The sequence below is a fragment of the Pan paniscus genome, chromosome 13, assembly GCF_029289425.2.
Source record: "Pan paniscus chromosome 13, NHGRI_mPanPan1-v2.0_pri, whole genome shotgun sequence".
NCBI lineage: Eukaryota > Metazoa > Chordata > Mammalia > Primates > Hominidae > Pan > Pan paniscus.
The window spans coordinates 17,177,074-17,201,975 of NC_073262.2; the positions used below are offsets into that span (position 1 = coordinate 17,177,074).

Here is a 24,902-nt window from a genome sequence, read left to right on the forward strand (position 1 = left end):
TGCCATCTCCAAACCCAAATCCAGTTCCCTCCGCCTCTCTGCATTTCTGAGAGCCATCGTCTGTCTAAGAGTTGATTGACTTTCTGACAAAGAATACTTTGATATTGGCTGGGCACAGTGGCTCGTGCCTGTAATCTCAGCACTTTGGAAGGCCGAGGCAGGTGGATCACCTGAGGTCAGGAGTTTGAGACCAGGCTGGCCAACATGGTGAAACCTTGTCTCTACTAAAAATACAAAAATTAGCCAGGTGTGGTGCCACCTGCCTATAATCCTAGGGACTCAGGAGGCTGAGGCTGGAGAATTGCTTGAACCCAGGAGGCAGAGGTTGCTGGGAGCCAAGATTGTGCCACTTAACTCCAGCCTGGGTGGCAGAGCAAGACTCCATCAAAAAAAAAAAAAGAAAAAAAAAGAAAAGAAAAGAAAAGAAAAAGAATAGATGGATATTGGTAGCAGCATTGCCTTTCTAAATTCTTTCCTTCAAATAGCCATGACATGAATGATAAATGATGATAACATTCAGAGAAACTGTTGTTTCCTAAATGTCACACCTTTGTATTCAAATGAGGAAACAGACAATGGAGAGGTGAAGTGACTTGTCTAAGGTCACACTGTTGTTTAGAATTAGAAGCAGTACTTGATTCTGGGTCTCCTTCCATCTAGCCATTCCCAGATTCAGCTGCTGATACAAAGCCTTCGGTGGTGTCGTGGTAGCACATCTGCCTTCCTTGTCACTTGACATAAGTATAACCTTTTTTTAAAAAAAAAAAAAGTTTTAAAATGCTTTGTGTCCTTAGGCAAAGCTCATTTGACATTTCTTGATTTCTCCTTTGTGATGTGCTAGTTCTAGGTCAGTGGTCCTTAGACTTTTGGCACCTGGCCACCAGACATCACAGAAGCGCATATGCATCTTCTGTACTTTGCCATGGCAAGAGGTTACACGCAAAGCCATAATGCCATTCGGAACGTGAACTGTGAAATTCACTACTCCAGTGAAATGGCAGTGCCACCACTACACAAACAGAGCTGACTTTCTCAAGCTTCCCCTCTTACACTCAGCATGAATAAGCAACTGCTGATATCTACACACGGCATTTGAAATTGCAGCTCCCAGCAATGTAGTAGCAATTGGGTGAATCCCTCCTAAAGGAGAGATGCTCTTAGAAACTGGGGAATGCATGCAGGTAAATTTTAGAGCTTTCTTGGGACATGAATGGAAACAACAGACTTCTGATACACTGGGATTCTTGGTAAGAAAGGCTTCTCCCCCGGGCGTGGTGGTGGGTTCCTGTAGTCCCAGCTACTCCGGAGGCTGAGGCAGGAGAATGGCGTGAACCCGGGAGGCGGAGCTTGCAGTGAGCCGAGATCGCACCACTGCACTCCAGCCTGGGCAACAGAGTGAGAATCCGTCTCAAAAAAAAAAAAAAAAAAAAAAGCTATTTCCAGAAGCTGATTATTTGTATTTCCAGACAGAGTTTTCAGAGCACCAAGTTCCAATACAGACCAGAGAAATGATTATATGCTAAATAAATAAGTCCATGAGAATAATTTTTGAGACACATGTAATTATTTTTAGTGGAGAGACCCAGGGATTTCTACTCATTTAACCTGACTTTAAACCCTAGAACCTTGACATACTAGTTTGAGCAACTTACCCAGCCTCTCTCTATCTGATACTTCATCTGAAAATGAAATGATGTTTATTTTGCAGAACTGTTGTGAGGATCAGCAATGAAATAGGTTTACTATCCAAGAGGTGCTGAAAAATGGTGGTGCTTATTATTTGGTTATTAATATGGGTTGGGTTGTTATACCAGACATAGACAGAGTGATGCAAAATCAAACTATGTTGGATGTTGAAGTTCCCAGAAGTTGGAAACACAGCTTTAAAGCACCTTTTGTCACTGTTTGACATTGGAAGCTTAAAGGCATCTTTAATATTGAACTCCTGTTTTGGTTGGTATGCAGATTATATAGAGTCCTCCTGACTCCAAAGCAAACATGGATTGAGAGTTGGTTAAGAAGCTATATGGCATCCATTTTTATATTTCTTATCACGCAGAAAAGTTGACAAAGTTTATATTTTGAAAATGGAAAACTGAATATGCATTTACTTTTCTGAATTTGTTTTGTTTTTTTTCCCTTCCCCATCCCCATGGTTAAATTCCATCTCATGCTTATAATGTATTCTGCATTTGGAGTGCAGCTTCATTCCTTCTCAGAGCTACAGTTCTTGAGCTGTAACAGCGAATCCAAAAAAACTAATATGGAATCACAGATGGTGCAAATATTTGAAAATAGGTAAATACAATCTAGGATTAGCTGCTTGGACTCAGAAATGTCAGCTTCACATTGCTTATTGGTCACACAAGGCAATTTTAGTTAAGGAAAACCCAGGACAAAGCCATCATGATATAAAATTGCTGGTTTGAAGATGTGCAGCATAACAAGCCCATAATTGTTATGTAAACCTCAAAATGAGTCATTCTGTAACAAGAAAAAGGTATTTTAGAGAGATCACAAAGCACCAACAGGTTATACAGGGCTAAAAAATTAAGCAGATACCATAACATGTTCCTGTTGTACAGTACCATCTGCTGACTTCCATTTACAGCCAATTTTTAAGGAGAAAATATCTGTTCTAATGGGTATGCTTTAGGTAGGCACATATTAAATGACCTGAGCATGAGATGCAACAGTCAAATTGCCAGCGTAAAATCTGCAGATGGTAATTATTAGTAACATGCACTGTGGGCTCATAGTTCTGACTCTGAGAGTCTTAAATAATAGAATCCCATTTTCTCTCCATTATCCCCCTTTAAGATGTACATATATTTTGAATGACTCTTACAACCGACTATGTGATTAAGTTATCTGGTTTACTGATAAGGCAGTTGAGAACGATAAAGGCTGATTTGCTCAAAATCATACAACTGATCAGTTTGGTACAGTAGAAAGAAGAGTTCCTCCTACCTAGGTTAAGAGTCGGTAGAAGGAGCCTCACTCAATTATCAGAATCATAGAAATCACTTTGGATTGTCTGTGATGCTGTCGATAAAGAAAAAATTGATGAGAATGTAAGTGGAAAGGTTCCAGCTGGTTTAGGATTTTATTTTTATTTTTGGTAGCAGGTTTAATAAGAAGATGTATTATATAGATTCTATCTGAAAGCAATAAGGTTAACTATCATGGTTTGTGTAAAGTCTAGATTTTCTGCAGTATCTCATTTTCCTGATGAAGTAGAAGAGAGTAGGAAGACCCGTTCCAGATCAGACATGAAGATCTATAAGACAGTATTGATCGCTTTCAATGTACATGTTTCCAAATGAGAAAATGTGGTTCTCATACAAGTATGTAGTGAATATTTGTCAATAATTTAACTTATTAAAGGAACCATCAAGATGGTAAAGTTGGTTCAAACAGTATTTGAGGAAGAGAGATTTATATAGTCTGAAAAGGAATGGCTTACAAAGTTTGCAAAATTAAATACAAAACTGGTTAATATTCAGGCCATAACTTTTGTGTTTGTCTTTGATAGCAGACAGAAATTTTTGGGTACTTATATATTTTCTATAATTAACATCTAACTTTATAGACTGTGGGCCTATGTAATAGCAAGTAGTAAGAGAAAATAGGGTACATTCTCCTGAAATTCTATAATCATATGTCGGGTGATTAGATAGTGCCCCAGTTTGACATTGAAAAGATGAATGTGTAGTTATACTTGTTTTTATTTGCAGTTCTCGAATTGTTTTCTTAACATTCCCAAGCTCAGAAAAATTGTGCAATCTGGGCCTACACTTGATGTCACAGCCAACTTCTTAAGTCATGTTATTAAAGTTTTCTGTAAACCCTATGGAGCTTCCAGTGTCAGATTTGATTCACCAGCAGTGAGGTCCTGGAATGCAGCCAGTCAGCCAACATTGCTTGTCGGGTTTGTCCCAAGAAATTGATGCAGGTGTCTATGAAGGCTAGAGGAGAACAATTTGGTAGTCTCAAATAGCTTTTCTTTGGAGAAGATGAGATAGGATAATTGCACACAAGGAAGTGAAAAACTATTCTTGGAGGATTTAGCAAAATGAGATTCGGATCAAGCTGCGTGGTGGTAGTTGTTCCTGGAGATGGCTACTTTTAGAAACTGCCCTTAGGGAGAAGAGAGATTAACTACCAACATGGTGTGATTTAAGGCGTATCATAAATTTTCATTCCCTTGTGACTCGCATCTGTGACTGTCAGTGCTCTGAAAAATAGCTCTTCTCATTCATCTGCGTAGCTCTGGATTCCACCATGACTTCCTTTGTTCCTTTAACTTCTGGCTGGGCAGGGGATATTAACAATTTATGTCTAACTTGTATCCTTTCCTGCTCCATGATTGCTTCGTATGCTCTGTCTTGAGAACCCATATTTGGGGGCCAGAGAAAATGAGGGTCTTATGAATTTAAGAGGGGTGGGGGAACAGGAAGAAATAAACATATGAATGGGATTGGGAACCTCAAGAGAGAATCACCACTTGCACAAGGGGCAAGCTACTTCCCTTCCCTTGCCCTTTCCTACCAGTGTTAAAAACAAAAAAATAAGTTTACATGAGTACTTCTGTGCAGTGTAAAAAGGGGTTCAATGAATAATTTGGAGTTTAAAAAACGTATTGAATTATTGAACCTTAGTTTCCTAAAATATCTTTTACTTTCTCACAGGAAAGACCAGCACTATTCGATAGTACATACTGGAAAGATGAAAATGTTCTGTATTGGTGTTTTCCAATATGATAACCACCAGCTACACATGGCTATCATGTTTAAACACTTGAATTGTGACAGTGACACTGAAGAATTGTATTTTTAATTGTACTTAATTTTAATTAATTTAAGCTTAAGTAGCTGTATGTGGCTAGGGCTACTGTATTAGAGAATCAGTTTTAGAACACTATCCAAACTTTAATGTGGGTATGAATCACTTGGGGATATTGCTGAAAAGCAGATTCTAGTCCAGTGAATGTGAGGTGGGGTCCAAGATTCTGCATTTATAGCAGGTGCCCAGATGATGCCTAGTCTGTGGACCACACTCTGAGAAGTAAGGCTTTATTTCTCAAAGGCAAGGATTCTCTAATCCTAATTTATGTCTTTAGCCAGGCTGACACTTGTCCTAGAGGATGAGTCAGATGAGCCTGTAGCAAAATTACAAAATATGACTTTCAAATTATAAAAGGAAAGAATTTCAGTGACAAAATTATTAGTATTTTTATTATTGACAGTAGCTAAAATTTTGTCTATACTATTTATATATGTTGTATATTTATATTTTATATATTTTATAAAAAATTTAAATATATTTATATATAAATATATATTTGTTATATATAAACATTTTATATTTATAATATTTATATATTTATATTATGTAATGTAATCAATTGCTTAAATTTTATTTAATCCTCACCATAACCTTATGTAATAGATTCCACTTTTATTCCAGTTTTACAAATGAGGATCTGAGGTTTATTAAAGTTAAGAGACTCCCAAGACTCCACAGGTAGTAAATGCAGAAGTTGTCTTTTGATCACATACAGCCATACATATTATAATAACCATCAACTTCTTTCCTGTTATTAAGTGGAGGCCAATGATTTCCCACTTGCGGCTGATCAATAAATCATATTTGATTCTTTTCTACAAAGGATAATAGTAAGAGCCATACTAGTAGTTGTAGTAGTAATGCTCACTAGAACTCTGTGTACAAGTTAGAACTGTCATCCTCACTTTAAAGATGAGGAAATTGAGGTTCAGAGAGGGAACCTCTTTGGTTACATAATTTGATTACGACCACATAACTTTTAGGTGGCAGAACCGGGTTTGGAAACTGGATTGTCTGCCTCTGGAGTCCATGCCCTTGTCTATTCCAGTAGACAGTTTCTCATGTGTTTGGTGAGCACCTGCTGTCTTAGGCAATGCACTGTGAGCATGGCTACTGCCTTCTGTATATTCAATTGAAAATGGAGTTTACTTTGAAAATTTTAATCATGTATAATTTTATGTCTATCAAAAATATTTTAAGACAAAAAGTCACTCTTTATTGTCCAAAATGTATAATTTAGTTTGTATCATCTTTGAAGCCAATTTTTAAATTCGTTTGTCATCCATGAAGCTGACTTTTTAACTGTGCATACTTAGTTTTAGATTTACCTCCACTTTTTTGTTAGTGAAGAACTGGTGAGCACTGTAAGACATGTACATGTACGTGTGTGTATATGTGTATATATTCATGTAAACTTTACAATTTAGAAAAACTTAAAATTGTCTTCCTTGTCTCCCATAATGAACTTGAACAACAAATTGGCTTCATCATTTTATGAAAGAGAAGGTGAATGCTTTGCTCCCGGTTTTTCAGTAACCTAAGCATCTGATTTCAGCCTTGGTTTTCAGAGGTCTTTGTCATTTTGTTTAGTTCGGCAGTCGGTGCTAACGGAGTCTATTTTTTTCACTTCCAATTTTAAATAAAACACACAATCTTCTTTAATTTCTGAATAACATATTCATGTAGTTCAAACATCAAATATTACACAAATATATACAGTGGAACGTCTCCTTCCCAGAGTTGTTCCCCAGCTGTGCAGCTCCTCATTCTGTCATTCTTTTGATAGGTAATCACTAATATTATTTTCATTTCTTTCTTCCAGAGAAATGTTTGTGGTTTCAAGCTAGTCTAGACACATTCTTTACCTCTCCTTTTATAAAAATGTTAGCAGATATGTTTATTTTGAAGTGTATAACATTACTTTTGTTTTGTTTTTGTTTGTTTGTTTGTTTGTTTGTTTGAGACAGTCTTGCTCTGTGGCCCAGGCTGGAGTACAGTGGCGCGATCTCTCCTCGCTGCAAGCTCTGCCTCCTGGGTTCATGCCATTCTCCTGCCTCATCCTCCTGAGTAGCTGGGACTACAGGTGCCCGCCACCACGCCCGGCTAACTTTTTGTATTTTTAGTAGAGACGGGGATTCACTGTGTTAGCCAGGATGATCTCGATCTCCTGACCTCGTGATCCACCTGCCTCGGCCTCCCAAAGTGACATTGCTTTTTTTGATAAAAACCTTGATGTTATCAAAATAGACCCTCTAAAAGTTGGCTTCTTTAAAAAATGTTCCTCCTTTTTTGATGATGAATTAGATATTATGTGCCTCATAATCTGATAAGTGATAGCCAGTCTTGGTGCAGGTGTGTTTACTGTACCCTTGCCTACATACAGAAGGGAAGAGCCCTGCTCTCCACACATTGCCTGACAAAGAGTAGGTGCTCATTAAACTCCTGAGACACTGTCTACTGGAGTAGACAAGGGCATGGACTCTAGGGGCAGACAATCCAGGTTCAAAACCCGGTTCTGCCACCTAGAAGTTATGTGGCCCTAGTCAAATTACTTTCCTTCTCTGAACCACAGTTTCCTCATCTTTAAAATGAGAACAACAAACTAACTTGCACACAGTGTTCTAATGAGCATTATTACTACAACGACTACTATGAATACCACTACTGTCATCTGTGGAGGAGAGTGGCTACTTTACTGGTCAACCACAATCAGCAAATCATTGGCCTCTATTTAATAAAGAAAATAAATTGATGGTTATTATGATATGTATGATTGCATGTAACCTAAAGATAACTACTGCATTTATTAGCTGTTCTGTTTTGGGTATCCCTTAACCTCTCTGAACCTCAGCTTCCAATTAGCAAAACTGGAATAAAAGTATTCGATATGTTGGCATCCACTTCAATGCTATATCTGTGCATGTGTGTATGAATATGTATGTATATATACGTTTATTTATATACATGCTTTCCAACTTAGGATGAGGTTAGGTCCTGACATAACCATTGTAAATCAAAAATATCATCGGGTCAAAAATGCATCATAAATTGAAACTATCCTAAGTTCCTCTCCTATTATGGGATTGTGGTTTCTACTGGATGTGTATGGCTTTCACACCATGGTGAAGCCAAACCATCATAATCGAGGGACCATCTAGATAGCATTGGTCTACATATGTTAATGGGGATCTTAACAAATTAAAAGTAGAAAAGCTTCCTCCTTATCCCCAGCATTAGACTCAAGTATGTATCCCAGCTTTTGCAGATTTTAATAAGTTGAAAATAATTAATGAGCCTTTCCTAGTAGATGGGTAAAAGAAAAGGGCTATTATTGAAATATTCTGAAACACAATTCTATACCTTATAAGATATTCATGTTAAGGAAACAATAAAATAATATTTAGAAATTTTAATGTAGAATTGAACAAATTCCCTCTATTTTCTTTTATAATAAGAAAGATTATATTCCTGGATGTTTGAATGACACTGTGAAGTCTAAAGGCTAGTAATGGACATAATCCAGCATTATTAAAATGTTGTTTCTGTATTATTATTAAAAAATATAGAGACTCTCAATACATGATAATGAATACGTGGTGTGCTTACGTTTTCTTATATACCGTGGGATAAGCACAATTTGAGAAATGAGAGGCATTTCTTTAAACAATAGACTGTGCTTTATTCACCTGTCTTAGTCTAAAAAGGCTATATGTTGCTGTCAGTCACAGCAAACCACCCTCTCAGTGAATAAGGAGATAATAATAGTTGAGGTAAGGATAGAAGACCTTAGACTTTGCAGAATTCTTTTATGTTTGCAAAGAAAAATTACCTCGATAAATTATAAGCTTATGGATTTTTGTGTCCTTAACTCCTCATGTATTGAGGAAGCTAAGAATTATTCTAAACTTGGCAAATTTATTTGGTCACAATATTCCCCTCTATTCCATCAAGTAGTAATGGAATTTAACAAACACACCAGGAAGAAAAATAGCAGCATTGAAATGTTTTATTGATCCGTAAGGATGACCAGCTCTACCAAGACTCGAAACCGTTTCACAGAAGGAATTTTTAGTTAAACTATTCTTAACAATAGGAAAAACAAGTTATTTCTTTTAAGATTCTGTAGAGATTATAGAGCTTTTTAAAATCAAATAACCTCTTTTCTCTGAAAAATTTTAAAGAAAAATCAATTTTTTACAATACACCTGCTGAATTATTGCAGGGCATATTTGGTAGCTGCTAATCTTTTAACACAAAGAAGAAACTTGTAGTTGTTAATGCTTCTAGGAAGTCAAGCTACTGAATGGAAAGTGGTTTTTAGAGTTCAGATTAGGCCTTAATCTTTGACGTCCTGCTGGGAATATTAGGAGATGTATGGGCATGATTGAGGAGAGGTACATTGATAGAAATCAACTAGGACTTTGATAATTTTTTTCAAGAATCTTATTAAGTAACCCAGACAGAAAAGGTACATGAAATGTTACCAGGCAGATTCCTGATTTCATATTATAAATACTGAATAGGTATGACTTAAAATAAATTTTAATCAGTCACTAATTACATACTTGTACCTAAAATTTGGGTAATGGTACCATTTGATTCTATCATAAGGAATCAAGCCTCTTGTGTGTTATAATCCAGGATCTTTAGGTCAAACCCCTTCCTTTTGTGAATTAACCTGGAAATCCTGTCAGATCTTCGAATTACGGTGATATAGGGAAGTTTAATAGGAAGTCAGGATTCCCTTGACCTCTGAGATTTCAGTGTTTGGCGGAGTACCAAGCTCTCTGTTTCACCAGCTACTGCAGAGTCTTATGACATACCCAATGGATGAATTATAAGTTATGCCCCTGAATACATCTAACCTTGACATCCTGTCACTAGAAATGTACATATGTATATAGACACCCAGACTGATGCTCCAAGGTAATGTTTCTAGATTGAAGGGGTGGGAGTGGGCATGAAAAAAAGTCCTTTCTGCTTATTTATCTCAATGTCCATGGAGGTAACTATTTATAATGGAAGGACTGAGGGTAACACCCAGAACTCTTGATTATAATGACGCTCTCTCCCTCCCTCCCTCCCTGCCTCCCTCCCTCCCTGCCTCCCTCCCTTTCTTAAGCAAAAAAGCAACAGGAAATAAAGAAGTGAATAAAAGTTGTCTCTTTTCCTGAAAATATACGTCACTTAGTAAACACATCTCACGCCTATTTTGATTTGTGAATAAGGACAACTTAAAAGCTGTCTTCTAATATGAAACACCTTAACGCTAAGACCTTGCAAGGTGCATCTGTTCTTTTTATCCTGGAGATTAAAAAATAATTTACAGACAAACAGTTTGGGTGTGAAAATACTTAAAATGAACAACTTTCATTATCTTTTAAGAAATCATGATGGAAGTTCTGGTGAATGTCTGTGCTAACCTGACGTTATTGAGAAAGTATTTTAGGCAGATTCTGTTTTATCTGTTACTTCATATCATATCACTCCCTTATTCGGTGGCTTAAAACAACCATTTTATTTCTCATGATTCTGTTGGTCAGGAGTTCAGGTGGCTTGGTGGGCAGTGCTTCTGGTTCAAGTGTGTTGTTTATCTTGACTGCCTTCATCCGGTAGCTGGAAGGTCAGGAAGACTTCACTCATATGTCTTGTATATTGTTGCTTTTTCATATGACCTGTCTTTCTTTCTCCACATGGGTAGTTTGAACTTCTTCGTAGCATGGGTCCTAGCATCTCTTACCAGGAAGTTGCCTTCTAAAAGGGATTATTCCAAGTACCGAGGGAAAAAAAGCCCTGCAGATCTCTTAAGAATCAACCTTAGGAGTTATGGAGTCTCTTTTCTGCCACATTTCCTTGGTCAAAGCAGGACACAGGAGCAGCCCAAATACAAAAGGAGGAAAAATGAATTTCTTGTTTCCATAAGAGAAATGGTAAGGACTGTGCAGTCACCTCGGATCCACCACAGACTATCATTGGCCAAAACAACAGAACTGTATCTGGATACAGACATTCACTATAATAGAAGCATGTGGATGATTTAAGAACGTTTGAATGTTGAAAACATTATAAGGATAAAAGCGATGTCATGATGTCAGTGCTGTATTCAGCCGTAATTTTTCAACACATACCGTTAGCCGTAATCTATCAACACAGGCAGACAAGTTATAATTTATAGAAAACAGTCTTTCATGTGCAGTGATGCTTAAAAAGATAAGAATTTACATTTTCACTGTAAAATAGAAATAAATATAAAGCAATCACCTTTATATAGATGTAGTTATAAAATATATTTATTTGAGAATAAATCCAATGTACCGCTTGGTTGAAAAAGATGGTATATTCCAAATAATCTTTTTGCTTCAGGGAAATTATGACCATCTAGAGTAATTTTGTGTCAAAAATTAAAATATACAGCTAGACTTCTCAGAAGATGTGTATTTTAAGGAAGGGACAAGTACACAGAAGTTGGTTGTTATGGCCACAAAGATACTTTAGTTGTGAGATATAATTACATTAATGAATTCTGCCACTGTGAAATCCTTGATGTTGTCACATTTCAGGCTGGAAGAAGTAATTGATCTGGGATTGGTGGGATTCCAAAGATTTCACAGAAGAAAGCTTTTTCAGATGGTTGGGGGAATAATCAGGGAAAACAGTCTTTGGGGTTATCAGGAATATAATATAATTCTCTATGAAATATCTTTTAAAAATTATTCCAGCCCCTCTTTGGGCATTAACAGTGCATGAAAGTATCCTGTTCTCAGTGATCCAACCTTTTTAAAGGTTCTCCAATGCAAAGGACTTTAACGCGAAGTGTAGATACTCCTTTCTATGGAATATAACCCTAGTCATGACAAGTTTCTCCTTTGTTTACTCCTTGGAATAAGTGAAGGTGATTTAACTCAGAGAGGAAGGTAGGGAAGCTATTTCAGAAGGAAGATACCTCCCTAACCTGAGTGACGGGGGTTACCTTTCCTTTGCTTCCCACTCCTCCGCATTTGCCTGTTTTGCTTAAAGTATGACTTCATTGCTTTTTCTTCTTTTGTTGTCATGGGATATTGGAATGTAGGAACCAGGATGTCCTGAGTGGTAAACTTAGCTCCACTACCTGAGAAGGACGATGTGGCATACACCCATCCCATGGACAACAGGCTGCTGGGACTCCTTTTTGGAAACATGAAATATTTACACACACACACACACACACACACGTGCATGCGCACACATGCACACAGAGGCACGCACATTAACTAAGGGAAAATTTTTACTTTAACGCTTCCCTTGGAATAATAAGCCTTGTAGAACTAATTGTGGCCAGATTTTAACTCACTCTCTCTTATTCAAAGCAGAAAATAACATAGAGGAAAATTATCTACTGCGGTAATGTGATGGTTTTGTACTCCAAAATGAACATGAGAATGTTCATTCATTTTTTAGAGATAGGTTTTTTATTCACAGTATAAATTTTGTGGAAAAAAAAAATGTCATTCTTCCAAACTGGTTGTGACCTGTGGAATTTGGGAATAAAGCCACGTGTGCATTTGAAGCATTCCTACCTTGGTGCTTTGGGTTAAATGCCCCCCAGCGGTCACCCAATAGAACCTTTTTCTTGCCTCCCTCAGGCTTTGAAATTACCTGTTTACTGGTGTCTCTCCATATACCTACACATTTCTTGAGGGCAGGGACTGGACTTTCTTCATTTTGAATCATCAGTGAAGAGTTTCCAAAAATATGTGTGAATTTGCATTTGTAGTAGAAGTGCTTTGAAGAAAAGAGAGTTTGACATTTAGGAGAGGGTTCCATGGCAATCTTTATTAAGTTGATTGGTATTTATAATATCTTCCAGTCTGTGGATCGTTTTAAAGGTATGCTAGGCTAGCAAAGCTGATAAAGTCAGAGTGATCTCAGATTGACAGGTGGGATAAATAATTAGACTTTTGGTATATAACTCTCACAGAGAAAATCTAGAGTGAGTTGATGCACAGTAGAAGGAAAAGAGCTCTAAAAGCTAGATCGAAAGAGCTTTTTAAAAATTAGGAAGAGCAAGCAAGGAGGAGGGGAATCCAGAGGACAGGAGGATGTCAGAGGGCTGTGTTTCATGGGGGCCTCTGAAAGTGTCCATGGAAAGAACGCTAGTTGCAGAGCTCCTGGGGGAAACAGGAGGTGAGGTGCACAAGCCAAACTAACAGGCCAGAGTGTTTTGTTTGCAACGTTAGTTTTAACTTTAAATACAGCCAGTTTCTTTGGACTCGCAGCCCAGACAGGGAGAGGGAATAGGGAACTCAATGACTTCTTGAATAAACAATTGCAAGAAATTCTGTAAAACCCAATGAGACCAATAATGACCCCACGAGGTAGGGCCTGATCCTGTGGGAGATTATGGGTCAAAATAAAAACAGTTAGTATTTTAAACGTGTGTTCAGTCATCTGAATGATATAAACTTTAGCTATTATTATTATTTCTTCACTATAAAGTAATTTGTCGAGTGGAATTCTTTTGCTGCCTGATGAAGATGATTTGCGCACTTGAGCTGACCCTGTATTGGATAGGGGGGAAGAAGAGGTCATTTCAAATAGAAGGGGAAAGTAAAGAAAAGTTGCGTGAATATCTGTAGAAGGCACGTGTGAAGTCTTATTTCTTCTCTTTATTGGACTTTTACAAGACGATGGCAGCAGCAGCCAGGGATGCAACAAGAGTCACATTCGCTTTGGAGGCTGCCCTTGAGGAATGGCCCCATTTTTCACAACTGTACAGAAGTCATCTCTAGGAGAGCTGCAGCAGGCAAAGCCAAGCCGGCTCTAATTAATGACCCAGGCTAATATCGGTCTTTGACGTTCTTGGATATTAATAAATGTTAGATAAGAAAAGCAGCTATTTATCTCTTTGTCCAATACACCTTCAAACATTCGTACAGGAGATAGATATCCTAATGTAAACATTTGCAGCCTCACATACTGTCGGGATCTCTGAACTGTGACTGTTGACAGCAGGTTGCCTTAAGTAATTGCAATGAGACAGAATAATCTAGTAGAAGCTATTGTCATCCTAAGTAATATTTTCCTGAGAAACAGTTATGAAAAATGAATAATAGCATTTAGTAATACATAATGTGAGAGTCAAGAAGAATATTGAAGACAAAGGATACAATCATCATTGCTTGAGGAAAACTAAATTTTATATAGCTGTCCTTTGTTGTTATGTTAATCAAATTATAAAATAAGCGATAGTAGGAGAATAGCATTGCTGTGTTATAAAATTATTTTTAGAATTAGATTAGTTCTGTGACATGAGATGGATCACAGTGGGATTATACCTCATGAGTACTCAACTCTCATAAACACTACAATGACGTTGTTAAATATTCCATGCTTAAAACGCACAGCACGTTAACTCCTTTATTTCAGGGGTTCGCTTTTATAGTTAGAGAAGGTTTTTTGTTTCTTTTTTTTTTTAACTTTTAGACTATATGCATACAATGTATTACAGGTGCCTGTGACTCGCTCTAAAAATGTTGGAAGCTGAACTGCATCATATTCTTGAGGGAGAACTTAATGTCAAGAATTTAAATTTGCAACACCCATTAATGTGTATTTAGCGCATTTCAACAAAGAAATACATTTAGTGACAAAAGTTTTAAAGTATTACAGAAGAGTCAGAACTGAAAGATAACTCATGGAATTTTAATGTACCATTTTACCAAATGTCCTAAAAAATGATGAGTACTTTCAAAAGTAAAAAAGTACCTAAAATTTATTATTGTTAAGAAAAATTTTATGTCAATCTATATTAAAACCACAAGTTTGTAAATTTCTGAGGAAAATTGCATTAAGAGTGTATGGATATTTTAGGATAATGATTAAAATAATCCAAGAGAAAATAACATAAATATAGATATTTAATGATATCCAATTTGGCATAGATGGATGTGGCTCTAATTCAGTGTGGCAGGAACTCCAGAAAGCTAATTTTAACAAAAGAATGTAATCTGAACAATATTAAACATGTAGGTCACTGTATTTAGAGATAATCACTATAATTTTGAACCTATTAGTAAAGGTTGTAATGCAAGTGTGTTGTGCTAGAGTTCTCCAGGAATTACTCTCACTTCTCTACTGAAAAATATTAAAACTACCTTCAAAGATAAAGCTGATTACAGCATAACAAAGCAACTCACTACCACCTCTACTTCATAATAAATACACCCCACATTGTTGTGTTAGATATGAGTTTCACAAAATTTATTGATTAGTTGAACTTTTAAAAAGTCTATTATGTTGACTTCATGTCTAACCCTTTTATAAGTGAGTGGAAATAAGCTCTTTTATTTCTTCCCCTTTTCTCTCACTCTCATCACTGCGTAGCTCCGTTGTTTTTATTATCTTATTCATTCCTGGTCTTAGTTCTCTTAGCTTTGTTCTGTTTTACGTGTAACCCCATTTCTATGTGGAAGTTTTTCTATGCAGAGAGAGCAGGAGTATATTCTTTATGCTTGGGACAATAAACATTTATAGACTGAACATTATACACCAGGAATTGTGCTAATTGCTGGATTTACATTGCTGGAGGAGACACGATAGTCCTCTCAGAGCCTACGGTGGAATACAAACAGAGCAGCACAGTGATTTTCTGAGTGTAACAGAGCATGCAGTCAATGCTCTGGGTGTCTTTTAAGAGCTTTGCTTAGCTTATCCTTGGTGGTAGTAGTGGAGGTGAGTCAAAGAAGTCTTCCTGGAGGAGGTGACCTGTGACCTAAAATATGAACAGGAGATAGGACGAAGAAGGGGGAAGGATGGAAGGTGGTCATTTCAAGAATTAGGAAGCAGCATGCTCAAATTGTATAACCCTCAACTGTATGGTATTTATGGAAAAATTATAAGCAATTTATGTGACTATCATGTACAGTTCTAGGAGGTGGTGTGTGATGAGGTAGGAGGAGCCATGTCATGGAAATTGTTGTCCTTGTACAGCAGCTTGGGCTTTACCCTAGAAGATGGGGAGACAGTTGGAGAGTTTTAAGTAGGTAACTGGCATGGCTGACTTTACATGCATCATTCTGGCAGCAGGACACAGGAAGGACTTAGAATAGTTATATGCTAGGGTACAGCCTCTAGCCAGAGGATGTCGACAAAGGACCTGGACTCTAATCATGGTCCACAATTCTGCCAGGTTCTAGCCCTACTGAATTCAGAAGGTGGTGCAAAGATTCTTACAATTCATAAAGAGAAACAAATCCAGCTATGGAGAAGAACTTAGTTTTTAGTATAGAAAGTTTCAGATATTTATGGACATTTTTCATACATACTAAATCTTGAAGCAGAGAGCGACAAAGACATACACTTGTGAGTCACCAGCATATACATGGTTGTGAAAATTGTGAAAGTGGATGGAGTTTTTTAGGCTTGGTTTATATTAATATAATGGGAAAGTGATGGTCCAGGACACCTAGGAAGTTTGGGGGTCAATAACAAGGGAAGAACTTCCAGAGAGAGCTGGAAATGGAATCTGTAAATTTTAAAGCAGCTGGGAAGCAGGGATGAAATATAATGTAGCGGGTGGGAGCATGACAGAGCTCAGTAGGCCTGGTGTGGTGACTCTCGCCTGTCATCCCACCACTTTGGGAGGCTGAGGCGGTCAGATCGCTTGAGCCAGGAGTTGGAAATCAGCCTGAGCAACATGGTGAAACCCCATCTCTACACAAAATAAGAAAAAACAAACAAAAAAATTAGCAGGGTGTGATGGTGCGTGCCTGTAGTCCCAGCTACTTGGGAGGCTGAAGTGGGAGTATCTCCTGAGCCCTGAGAGGTCAAGGCTGCAGTGAGCTGAGATAGTGCCACTGCACTGAAGCCTGGGCAACAGAGTGAGACTATTTCAAAAAAACAGAGAGAGAGAGAGAGAGGGAGAGAGAGAGGCAGAGAGAGAGAGAGAGAGAGAGAGAGAGAGAGAGAGCGCACTCGGGAGAGAAGAGAAATCTCAGGAGAGAAGTAAGTTTCAAGAATTTTGCTGATCAAGGAAGGAGGAAGACTAGGAATGGAGGAAACATGAAATGCAGCAGACTACCTTTCGAAAATTTTTGTTTTCTATTATTTGTATGCTTTTCCTTCTTATTTTTTAGGATAAAAATAATTGAAAGATGTGTATGGGCTACAGGAAAGAGCTAGTTGAGACTAAGATTGGAAACATGGGAGAAAACGGGATAATTAAAGAATCAGGGTCCCGGGTGAACGTCAGGTAACTGGATCTTTCTGTATAAAGAAGTTTGGGCTAATATCTAGAACTACATTATGGTAAATTTTCACAGAAATTAACTCAGAGGGATCATTTCCAGAGTAATTTTAAGCCTATAGAGATATTTGAAGAAACCAGGCAGTATTTTAGGGTCTCTCAAGAAAATTCACAGACCAGGTCATAAAATACAATAAACCAAACGTTTTCTAACCACACATAAAGATCCTTATACTTGCTTATAAAAAGAGATATAGGAATTTATACTACACTGCAATACCATTTATCACCTTGAGATTGGCAAAATCCAAAAGTAGTGAATACTGTCATGGGAATTGCTGTTGGAAATGCAAAATGCTACACCTCTTTATGGAGAGGAATTTGGCAGTGTCTAGTAAAATTATATATACTTTTACCCCTTGACCCAGCAATCACACTTTTAGACACCTATTTCACAAACCTATTGGTAAAAATATGAAAAAAAAAGCACACCTAAGGCTGTTCACTGTACGTCTATTTGTAATAGTGAAAGACTGGAAACAGTTCAAATTTTCTTTAATAGTATTGTTGCACATCTATACAAATGCAATACTTCACAGCTATAAAAATGATTCAGAAAGGTAACTATACTAAATTTGCATCATTATATATGTATACACACATATGTACAAATATACAGGTGCTCCTTGATTTATGATGGAATTGTTATAAATAAATAGCACTCGAACATAAATTTAATTTTCTCAGCAAGGCAGTTTTACTTCTATAGAAGGGTGTGACTTGCAGATGGAACAATGGCAAGAGCACCCCTGAACAAGGGAGGGGAAGGCGTTCTTATTCTACTGCTGTGTCATTCCCCTGTTGTCTAGGGTTGGACCACACAGTCTAAGCTAATACCGACTGGCTATTTTTAAAGAGATCAGGGGTATAAGCCGGAGTGGCGGGGTGAGTAGTTTGGCAGGAAGGGTGGTTACAGAACAGGTGACTCAGGATGAGCCAGGACAGAGCAGGCGACAAGGCGTGACTCAGGTCAAAGCAGGTGACCAGGGGAACAGATGTGAACTACTGATTGGAACTGACGGGAAAGTTATTTACTGAAACTAGAGCCAAGGGGTGAAGAGAACCAGGAAGTTAAACTTTAAAATGGAGCATCAAAGAATAACAGAGCTGAACATACTGACATACTGATTCTTTGAAGAGAAACTTGGGGTTCACTATATTTAACAATCCCCCATCTTGAATTTTTTCAGTTCTTTCTCTTCAGACTTCCTTAACATGACTTGGCTTAGTTGTTCTGCTTGATTCTCTAAAAGAAAAAACTTCTCTGAATAAGGTGGAGGAGAATTTAGAATTAATAATGTGGAGGAGGTTTTAGTAAGTGCTGCCTCTATGAGTCTGCACACCAGCCCACGGATGCATGCTATGACACAACACCCGAGAAGAATGAGTACACCTTCTACGCTGCGAGAGAAGTAAGCATCGAGGCTATGATTCCTTTCCATTTACTGTACCATTTTTCTAGCCACCCTGTGAAGGAGGCATTTACTCCTGAGTTTTTGGCTAACTCATTGGACAGAGCAGTTAGACCTTGCAATGCCTTTGTTATACTTCCATCAGGGGCGGTATTGTTTGGATGAAGGTGCAACATTGAGTTTTCATCATGAGGTAAACTCCTCCGCTTTCTGCTAATATCATGTCTAAGGCTCTTCTATTTTCCCAAGCCATCTGGCTGGTAGCCCCTAATTGCTCAGCTAGTCCTCTAACAGCATCTCTACTGTAGTTAATAAACCACTGTTGGTTGTAATAAATGTAATTTATTCAAACTATGTTCTTATTAATTGTCACCCACCAAAATATTGACTTAAATCCTGCAGCTATTTGATCTTGGGTTTTAAATTCATCTGGTACTCCTCGTGGAACTCCAATAGCATCTATATAAACATGGGGGTCAAAGGACCCATGTGAGGCACTTCTTTTACAATTTTTTTTTAATCATGTTGACGGAATCCTAGGGTGAAAGGCATGACCAGTTGAACTAGAGCACAAGTGCTGCTCTAATTACTCGGCAGAGTACCCAGCAAGAGTCCCCCGCAATACCACCACACATCTGCTAGGGGATGAACAAGGGCAGACTGGTGGGTAAGCTCTTGGAAGGGCTTGGTTTCACTGCACCCTGTTAAGTCTACAAGGAATACTCACTTTTCCCCCTGCCGTGAAAGGCACCGGGTGAAGGTAACATCAGGGGCTGGAGGCCGGATGGCCCTCGGGGGCTGACCCACAGGGCTCAACCTCAGGAAACAGCAGTGAAAGAGTCTTGCATGACTCATCGCCCCAGGCTGTGGGGTTTTGGAAGAGAGCTACCATACAGCTCATGCCCGGTCCATGAGAGAACCGCCCAAGTGGAAAGGGGACAATCTGGGTCTCTGGCCTGCCTGTCGCACATAACAGTCGCTTTTGTTTAGCGTGCGAACAGAATATTTAATCCATTCCAGCCAAGCATTTGTGTCCTGATAGCCTGTTTCAATTGCTATAGTTTGTTTTAAATTTTTAACCTCTACAGCAACTACTTTGGTTTTATCATTGGGTTTATAACGAGAGAAGGTTTGGTTAGCGGAGAACTCAGGAGAGGAAGAAGGAGGTGCAGGAGGTGAGGAGGCAATGAAGCACATTTCAAAGGATCCTATGGGGTCCTTCCCTGAGACTTCTGCTCCTATACTATAGAAATGGCTTAACGAAGGGGAAGAACTCTGGGGAGCAGAGATGGTAATCTGTACTGGATTACAGTGATTTATCTGACCATGGGGAGGGCTAACTCCTTTAGTAAAATGAATATATGTGGTTTTAAGAAACTGCAAGTACTAGCTGGGGCGGTCCATCCTTGCTCTTTGGTATTTTACAGAGCATTGGACCAACTTCGGCAGAGAAGCTCTGCTCTAGGAGGACAAGATTTCCAGTTTACACTGGAATTTTCGTCAAACACTTCTCAAACTAACTTATCCCAGTTCACAGATTTTTAGTCTGAGGAAAGCTAGGAAGGATAAAGTACTTTTCTGAGGTGGAGAGTTGCCTCTCTCTTGGCAAGTCTCCGCAGGGTATAACAAGGCAAGGATCAAATCTAATAGTTTGAGGCAGAATTGACATGGTTACGTTAATAAGTAGGTGATCAGCAATAGAGTGAGGAAAGAAGAAGGAGGAATAGAATAGATGAAAGAGAGTTAAATTTTTCTTAGCTTTAGTTTGGTAGGGTTTTCCCCTAGGACTATGGCCCATGACTTGGGAGGGGGCGGCGCTTTCTTGACTTGAGTATTATGGGTCCATCCTTTTTCTGCTGTCCGGACTGTGGTTTCGGTAGTTAGGAGCACTAGGTAAGGTCCTTCCCAGGCCGGTTCGAGCTTTTCCTTCTCTCCAGCTTTGGATGAGGATGTGGTCTCCAGGCTGATGTTGATGTACTGGAAACTCTAGGGGTAGCACCTGTGCTAAAAGACCTTTAGTTCTGAGGGAAGAGAAAGTGGAAGATAAACCAAGTATATAATTTCCGAGAAACTGATCTTTTGTTTCAAATGTCGGGAGATCAGTAGTAGAATGTAGATAAGGCAGTCCATAAAGCATCTCATAATGGGATAGGCCTATGTCTTTTTGGGGAACAGTTCAGACTCTCAACAGGGTAATAGGCCTTTCTACTTTCCCTGATGAAGGTGGGTGCCAGGGATTATGATATTCCCATATTATATCCAGTACCTGGGCTAATTTCTTAATGGCACATGCAGTGAAATGAGTCCTATTATCTGAAGCAATGTTTTCTATTAATCTAAACTTGGGTATAATATTTTCAAGCAATGTCTTGACTACATTATTAGCAGTTGTACTTGAAAAGAAAATGTCTTCTACCCAATGAGTAAGGTGGTCTACTATTACTAATAAATACTTTAGACGACCAATTGGAGGCATCTCTGTGTAATCAATCTAGGTACTTTGGAATGGCCTTAAGCCTGGACTCCTTCCCCCAAGGGGTAATCTTTTACTAAGCAATTGTCTGTAACCGTTTGGCCAGGGTATAAATCTCTATGCACCCATAAACTCTGAGGACTGCGTCACACATGGCTTGGGGCCCCCAGTGGGTCCCTTGATGCAGTTGGAACAAGATTTCCCTCATAAGGGGTTTGGATAACATTTCTCTCAGTCAGCAATATCCAGTTTCCTTCTGAATTCTCTTTAGTACCTATTTTTATTAGTTTTTAGACCAAAGAAAACCAAACAGCATTTTATATTTGACAGTGCTTCCTGTATGATTTTTATACCAGATAAGCTAAATTTCACCTTTATATTAGTGTGCTATTAATGTTAAACTCAATTTTAATAAAACCTTGTAGACATATTTATCCAATTTTAATGTCTGACCATAACATAAGATTTTTATAGACTCTTTTTAACCCTTTATAATTTTTGTTAAAGAGCAGGTTAGTGCTTTAAGAAAAACCCATTGTGCTTTGATTTTAATAAACAATTAAAATAAATTTTAATTTATTTTAATTAATTAAATAAATTTTAATTTATTTAATTAATTAAATAAATTAAATTCTTTTACACGGAATTTCCTTTACAATTAACGTTTCAAAACTTGCTTAAACTTTAAAACAAAAAAAAAATTTTTAACCTTTTAATGTAGGTATGAATCCACATTCTTATGCCTCCTTACAATCCTTTTACCAAAAGTATATTTTACTTTCCTTACACACCTTGCAAATAAACTGTTTCTTCAATAGTTTTACATTCAGGAGGCCAAATTACTTTTAAATTATACAACATTTCTTGCATAAATTCCCTTTTATAACATGTTTCACAACTTTCACAGACAATCTTTGACATGCCTTAACTTTTTGACTTGTTGTAAACATCCCTTTTTTTAAACAACCAGTTAATTTACTTTCGGACAAGAATTTACCATGTAAGATTCTTTTTACATGAATTCTCCTTTTTTTAATGTCAAAGATGATAACAGTTCTTTTCCAAAGCAAACTTCCTTTATGTCTGTGGACTAGACTGCCTAAGACCACCAGATTAGAAGTTAGGATAATACATGTTACAGTGTTAACTTTTAGCAAACTTTACTTTTGTTGAAATCCTGTAAGTTTGGGATTTTAATTAAAGAAAGGCTTTTCTGATGTCCAGGGCCATGGACAATAGCTGTTCCTTTTGGCAACTGAAGATTATTTATACGTGGGTGATTAATTCCTTGTGGAACAAGTCTTGGTCTTTGCTATTAATAAGCCCTCATTCAGTCCAAATTTTTCCAAATGTATGAACCACTCAAAAGGCGTACTTAGAATCGGTAAGATGGTTCCTTCCTGGTTCTCTAAGTACTTTAAAGCTTGGCTGAGTGCAAACAGCTCACATGTTTGAGCAGACCAATTATTAGGCAATTTTCCTAACTCTATTTCTACAAGAGTTTCTCTATCAATTATTGAATACTCATTGTGTCTTTTTCCCTCAATCACCCGGGAGAAACCATCTATAAATAAGTGTCATCCAGTCCTGAAGGGAATTTCTCCTAGGTCTCATCGGGCCTTTGTATGGTAATTAATTAAATCTAAAAATGTGTGCTCTCTCTTAAGATTTGGATCCCCTGTTAGGAAAGCTGCTGGGTTAAGTGAATTATCAGTGGTTAATGTTAAATCATCTTTTTCTAACAAAATAGCCTCACACTTTCAGATTTTGGGGTCAGTAAGCTACTTTTTGGCTTTCTGACTTAGGATAGTTCTGACCTGGTGAGGTGTGCTCACAGTGAAGTTTCCTCCAAAAGTTATTTTTCTTCTTTCTTCTGTTAGCAAAGCCGTTGCTGCTACAGATTGAATGCATTTGGGCCATCTGCGGGTTACGGGGTTAAGGAGTTTGTTTTTTCTTTTTTTTTTTGAGACGGAGCTTCGCTCTTGTTGCCCAAGCTGGAGTTCAATGGCGTGATCTCGGCTCGCCGCAGCCTCCGCCTCCCAGGTTCAAGCAATTCTCCTGCCTCAGCCTCCTGAGTAGCCGGGATAACAGGCATGCGCCACCACGCCTGGCTCATTTTGCATTTCCAGCAGAGACGGGATTTCTCCGTGTTAAGGATTTTTGATAGGAAGGCTACGGGTTGCCAGTGGCCTCCGTGCTTTTGGGTAAGTATTTCTAAGGCTACGCACTTGTTTACACTGACAAAAAGATAGAATGGCTGCTTGAGGGTAAAGCTAGGACAGGGGCAGTTACTAATAGATGTTTCAACCTTTCCATCTGTTGGATTTCTGGTAATGGCCAAACGAAGGGGTTTGGCCTGTCTTGCGTGAGCTTTTTGTATAAAGGCTTTGTTTTTAGGGCATAAGAGTCTATCCATAGACAACTGTACCTGACTAATTCTAAAATTTTTTAAGTTCACAGTGTTCTGTGAACATTTGTGGAATCTACACGGCAGAGGACTAGAATGGACATTTATGAGTGATGTTTAACATAATAATGCCACCTGTTGGATACAGTAGGAGATTACTCTGTTTCATATTCTTAGACACTGATCTCAGCAGACACAGAATCTCGGGTCCCCTTTGGAAAAAAGCATTTTATGAAGAGCCTTTGATGCATTATGCACAGGAGAGAAATTGTGGCGATGAATTTCCTAGTGTTGGGTTTTGCCTGTCAGATAAACTTAAGCTGGGACAGTGTCTTTTGCAGATTTGGGGATATATTTTGGACATTCAGTGTGCGTTCATGATGATCACTGACTGGACAAACTTATGCTGATGAGTCAGTATTGTTATTGGAAGATGACAGGGGCTCTGTAATTTGAAATCTGTTTTCTACTCCTGAGACATTGAAAGGGATTCCAATTTGGATTCAATGTGGGTGGCTTTCAAGATAGTTCTTTTAAGATCATGTGATCTTTGCCCTTCTCACAGTTTAGTGTTGTCTATTTTTAAAGGTGTTAGGAGTAAATGTTGTTTATGTTTAAGCATGATAATATAACCATACCTCAGCGCCACCCCTAAAACCCGCAGAGACGAATACATGATAGGGACTGCAACTGTGGAAGGTAAACAAATAAGCAATTTTGCTCATTTGTTTTTTAAAAGTGTGACTCTTTGTCTTGATAGTACTACCTTGAGCTTGTGCTTCAAAAATCTGTCCAGCTATTTTCTTCCGCAGACATATTCACACTCTCAAGCCTGCTTCTGTTCATGTGTTTATGTGATTGTTCTAACACGATGAATACTGCTTTTGACTATATGTACCCAGAAATTATTACATGTTTTTGTAATTTACAGAAATTATTATTACATTTCTTGTAATTTAGATAACAAACCAAACTTGTGGACCTTTTTTGTTCATTTAGAAGTGGTAAAGGTTGTTCCGTGCCTTGACAGAATTCTTAACAGCTGCCTCTGCCTTGGTTTTGCTTTATGCGCTTCCTTCCCTCAATGGCCATGGCATTGTATTTCGGGACACTCTTCCCTCCACAAAGCAACAGGGCAATTCTTCAGTGGATATTAGAATTTTTCTCTTCTTTTTCTGCAAACCCTGATGCACCCATACACAGCATATCTTTTGTTTTATTACTTCCAGTTTGGTGAAAAACTGGATTTCTCATGACAACCAAGTATTTAGGGGAACAGAAGCAGAGATAAAGAACACATCTTGAAAGGAATACACAGGATCAATATTTCATGTCCATCTGAAGTGTTTTCAGTGTTGTTGAGGAAAAAGTACATCTCATTGAAGTGTCCTTTTTTTCCCAGGGACCAGATGTTTGTTTTATTTATCAATTGTGGACAATCCATCAAGCCCAGCAATATTTTTCCAGAGATTTCCCCCT

At 38.1% G+C, this 24,902-nt stretch overlaps 1 protein-coding gene across 7 annotated transcripts in view; it reads left to right on the forward strand.

Annotated features, from left to right (window-relative positions):
• Positions 1 to 24,902, forward strand: part of DPP10 (dipeptidyl peptidase like 10) — a 1,401,293-nt gene that overhangs the window by 734,977 nt on the left and 641,414 nt on the right. Inside the window, exon 1 of one of the 7 annotated variants that reach the window (XM_034953922.4) lies at positions 22,713 to 23,220. The exons of the other annotated variants lie outside the window; for them this stretch is intronic. Coding sequence (XP_034809813.2) covers positions 23,110 to 23,220 — 111 coding nt within the window. The 5' untranslated portion in view covers positions 22,713 to 23,109. Of the gene's footprint in view, positions 1 to 22,712; positions 23,221 to 24,902 lie in introns of those variants that run through there. 7 annotated transcript variants of the gene reach the window in all.